Source organism: Entelurus aequoreus, linkage group LG10, assembly GCF_033978785.1.
Source record: "Entelurus aequoreus isolate RoL-2023_Sb linkage group LG10, RoL_Eaeq_v1.1, whole genome shotgun sequence".
In the NCBI taxonomy this organism is placed as follows: domain Eukaryota; kingdom Metazoa; phylum Chordata; class Actinopteri; order Syngnathiformes; family Syngnathidae; genus Entelurus; species Entelurus aequoreus.
The window spans coordinates 71187996-71190495 of NC_084740.1; the positions used below are offsets into that span (position 1 = coordinate 71187996).

The following is a 2500-nucleotide window of genomic DNA, read 5'->3' on the forward strand; positions in this document are numbered from 1 at the left end:
TAAAAGCTAAAATGTCTCTTAAAGCTCTACCCCTTTAATTAGTGCATACTAAATAATTTAACTTTAGCCTACTACTACAACCATATTATTTACCAGCAACATAAAGTGAAACAGAGGCAGAGGTGTCCTGCCACAGTCAGTAACAAATAAACAGAAAACAGTAGTGGTCAAATACAAATAAGGCAACAAGAAAAGTATCCTACACTTCTCTTTTGTAAAGTAAATCTGAACAGCCTATATGGGCATCTACATCAACTATATATTTGCCTGAGAAGCTGGAAAGGACAAAAAAAACAATTTATTTTTATTTTTATTTTTAAAAAAAAAGAAGTTTTATTTGTGGCGGACGTAATTCTTTCGTGGCGGGCCGCCACAAATAAATGAATGTGTGGGAAACACTGTATATGTTTATTATGTAACGTTTTTTTACGTTAGAGTCCTTCTGCTGATTAGTCAGGCTCCTCTGCTGGTCGCAGCCGTGTATTACACTCCATTTTACATCCATACAATGTGCGGACTTGTTAACGATGAATTATTGTCCTAATTGCTTCTTGACAGGTGCGCTCCATCGCCCACTCTTCACGCTCCTCCATCACCTCGGCCTCAGGAACCTCCGTCAACTCGGCTTCCTCCATGGACTCTCTGGACAACGTTCACCACGCAAACCAATCCGACAGCCCTCATGCCGCTTTAGCCCCGCCCCCAGCCAACGGTGCCAGCCAAGGTCGTGATAGCACGGAGGTAAGCAGTCATTTTGATCCATGCACAGCATTCTACAACATTCCACATTGTTGGACGCCTGCTAGTTCTACTTTTCTCTCATATTTTATTATACTTTATAAATTATTATGTCTATATACTATTATACTATTCTATTTTAGTATACTTTATAAATTATTATGTCTTTATACTATTATACTATTCTATTGTATTATACTTTATAAATTAGTATGTCTTTAAATTATTATACTCTTCTATTTTATTATACTTTATAAATGATTACGTCTATAGATTATTATACTCTTCTATATTATTATACTTTATAAATTATTATGTCTATGCATTATTATACTCTTCTGTATTATTATACTTTATAAATTATTATGTCTATATATTATTATACTCTTCTATATTTTTATACTTTATAAATTATTATGTATATATATTATACTCTTCTATGTTATTATACTTTATAAATTATTATGTCTATATATTATTATACTATTCTATATTATTATACTTTATAAATTATTATGTCTATATATTATTATACTCATTATTATTATACTTCATGAATTATTATTTCTATATATTATCATACTTTTCTATATTATACTTTATAAATGATTATGTCTATATATTGTTATACTCATCTATATTAATATACTTTATAAATTATTATTTCTATATATTATTATACTTTATAAAGAATGATATTCCTATATATTGTTATAATCTTATATATTTTTATACTTTATAAAATAATATCTCTATATATTATTATACTTTTCTATATTATTGTACTTTATTAATTATTATGTCTATATATTATTATACTCTTCTATATTATTATATTTTATAAATAATGATGTTCCTATATATTATACTCTTATATATGATTATACTTTACAAATGATTATATTCCTATGTATTATAGTCTTCTTTATTATACTTTATAAATTATTATATTTCTATATATTATTATACATTTCTATATTTCTATACTTTATAAATTATTATATTAATATATTATTTTACTTTATATAGCATTACATTCCTATATATTATTATACTCTTCTATATTATTATACTTGATAAATTATTATATTCCTATACTCCTCCATATTATTACACTTTATAAATAATGATGTTCCTATTTATTATTATACTCTTCTATATTATTATACTTGAAAAATTATTATATTCCTATATATTATTATAATTTCTATATTAATATATTTGATATATTATTATATTTCTATATGTTATTATAGTAGTCTGTATTATAATACTTTAGAAATATATATATTCTATATTATTGTATTCTATATTATTTTACTTGTTAAATAATTATCTTTCTATGTTTTCTAAAATACTATTCTCTATTATTATACTTCATAAATAATTATATTCCTATACATTATTATACTTTTCTATATTATTATAATGTATACATTAGTATATGTATACGCTCATTGTGTCATACTTTATATATTATTATGCTTTCATATATTATTGTACTTTATATATTAGTATACTCCTATACATTATTATACTTGATATAGTATTATACTCATATTACTATACTTTATATATTATTATACACTTATATATAATTGTACTCATACATGTTTATACTTGATATATTATTATACTATTATATATTATCCATTCATCCATTTTCTACCGCTTGTCCCTTTTGGGGTCGCGGGGGGGCTGGAGCCTACCCCAGCTGCTATCATACTTCTCTATATATTATACTGTATAATTGTACTCTTCT

General features: G+C 24.6%; 1 protein-coding gene across 3 annotated transcripts in view; it reads left to right on the forward strand.

Annotated features, from left to right (window-relative positions):
- The window catches only part of LOC133658999 (ras-associated and pleckstrin homology domains-containing protein 1-like), a 142660-nt gene that overhangs the window by 100961 nt on the left and 39199 nt on the right, over positions 1 to 2500 (forward strand). For all 3 annotated transcript variants that reach the window (XM_062061587.1, XM_062061585.1, XM_062061588.1), the window contains exon 8: positions 559 to 741. In XM_062061587.1, the coding sequence (XP_061917571.1) occupies positions 559 to 741 (183 nt within the window). The remainder of the gene's footprint in view (positions 1 to 558; positions 742 to 2500) is intronic.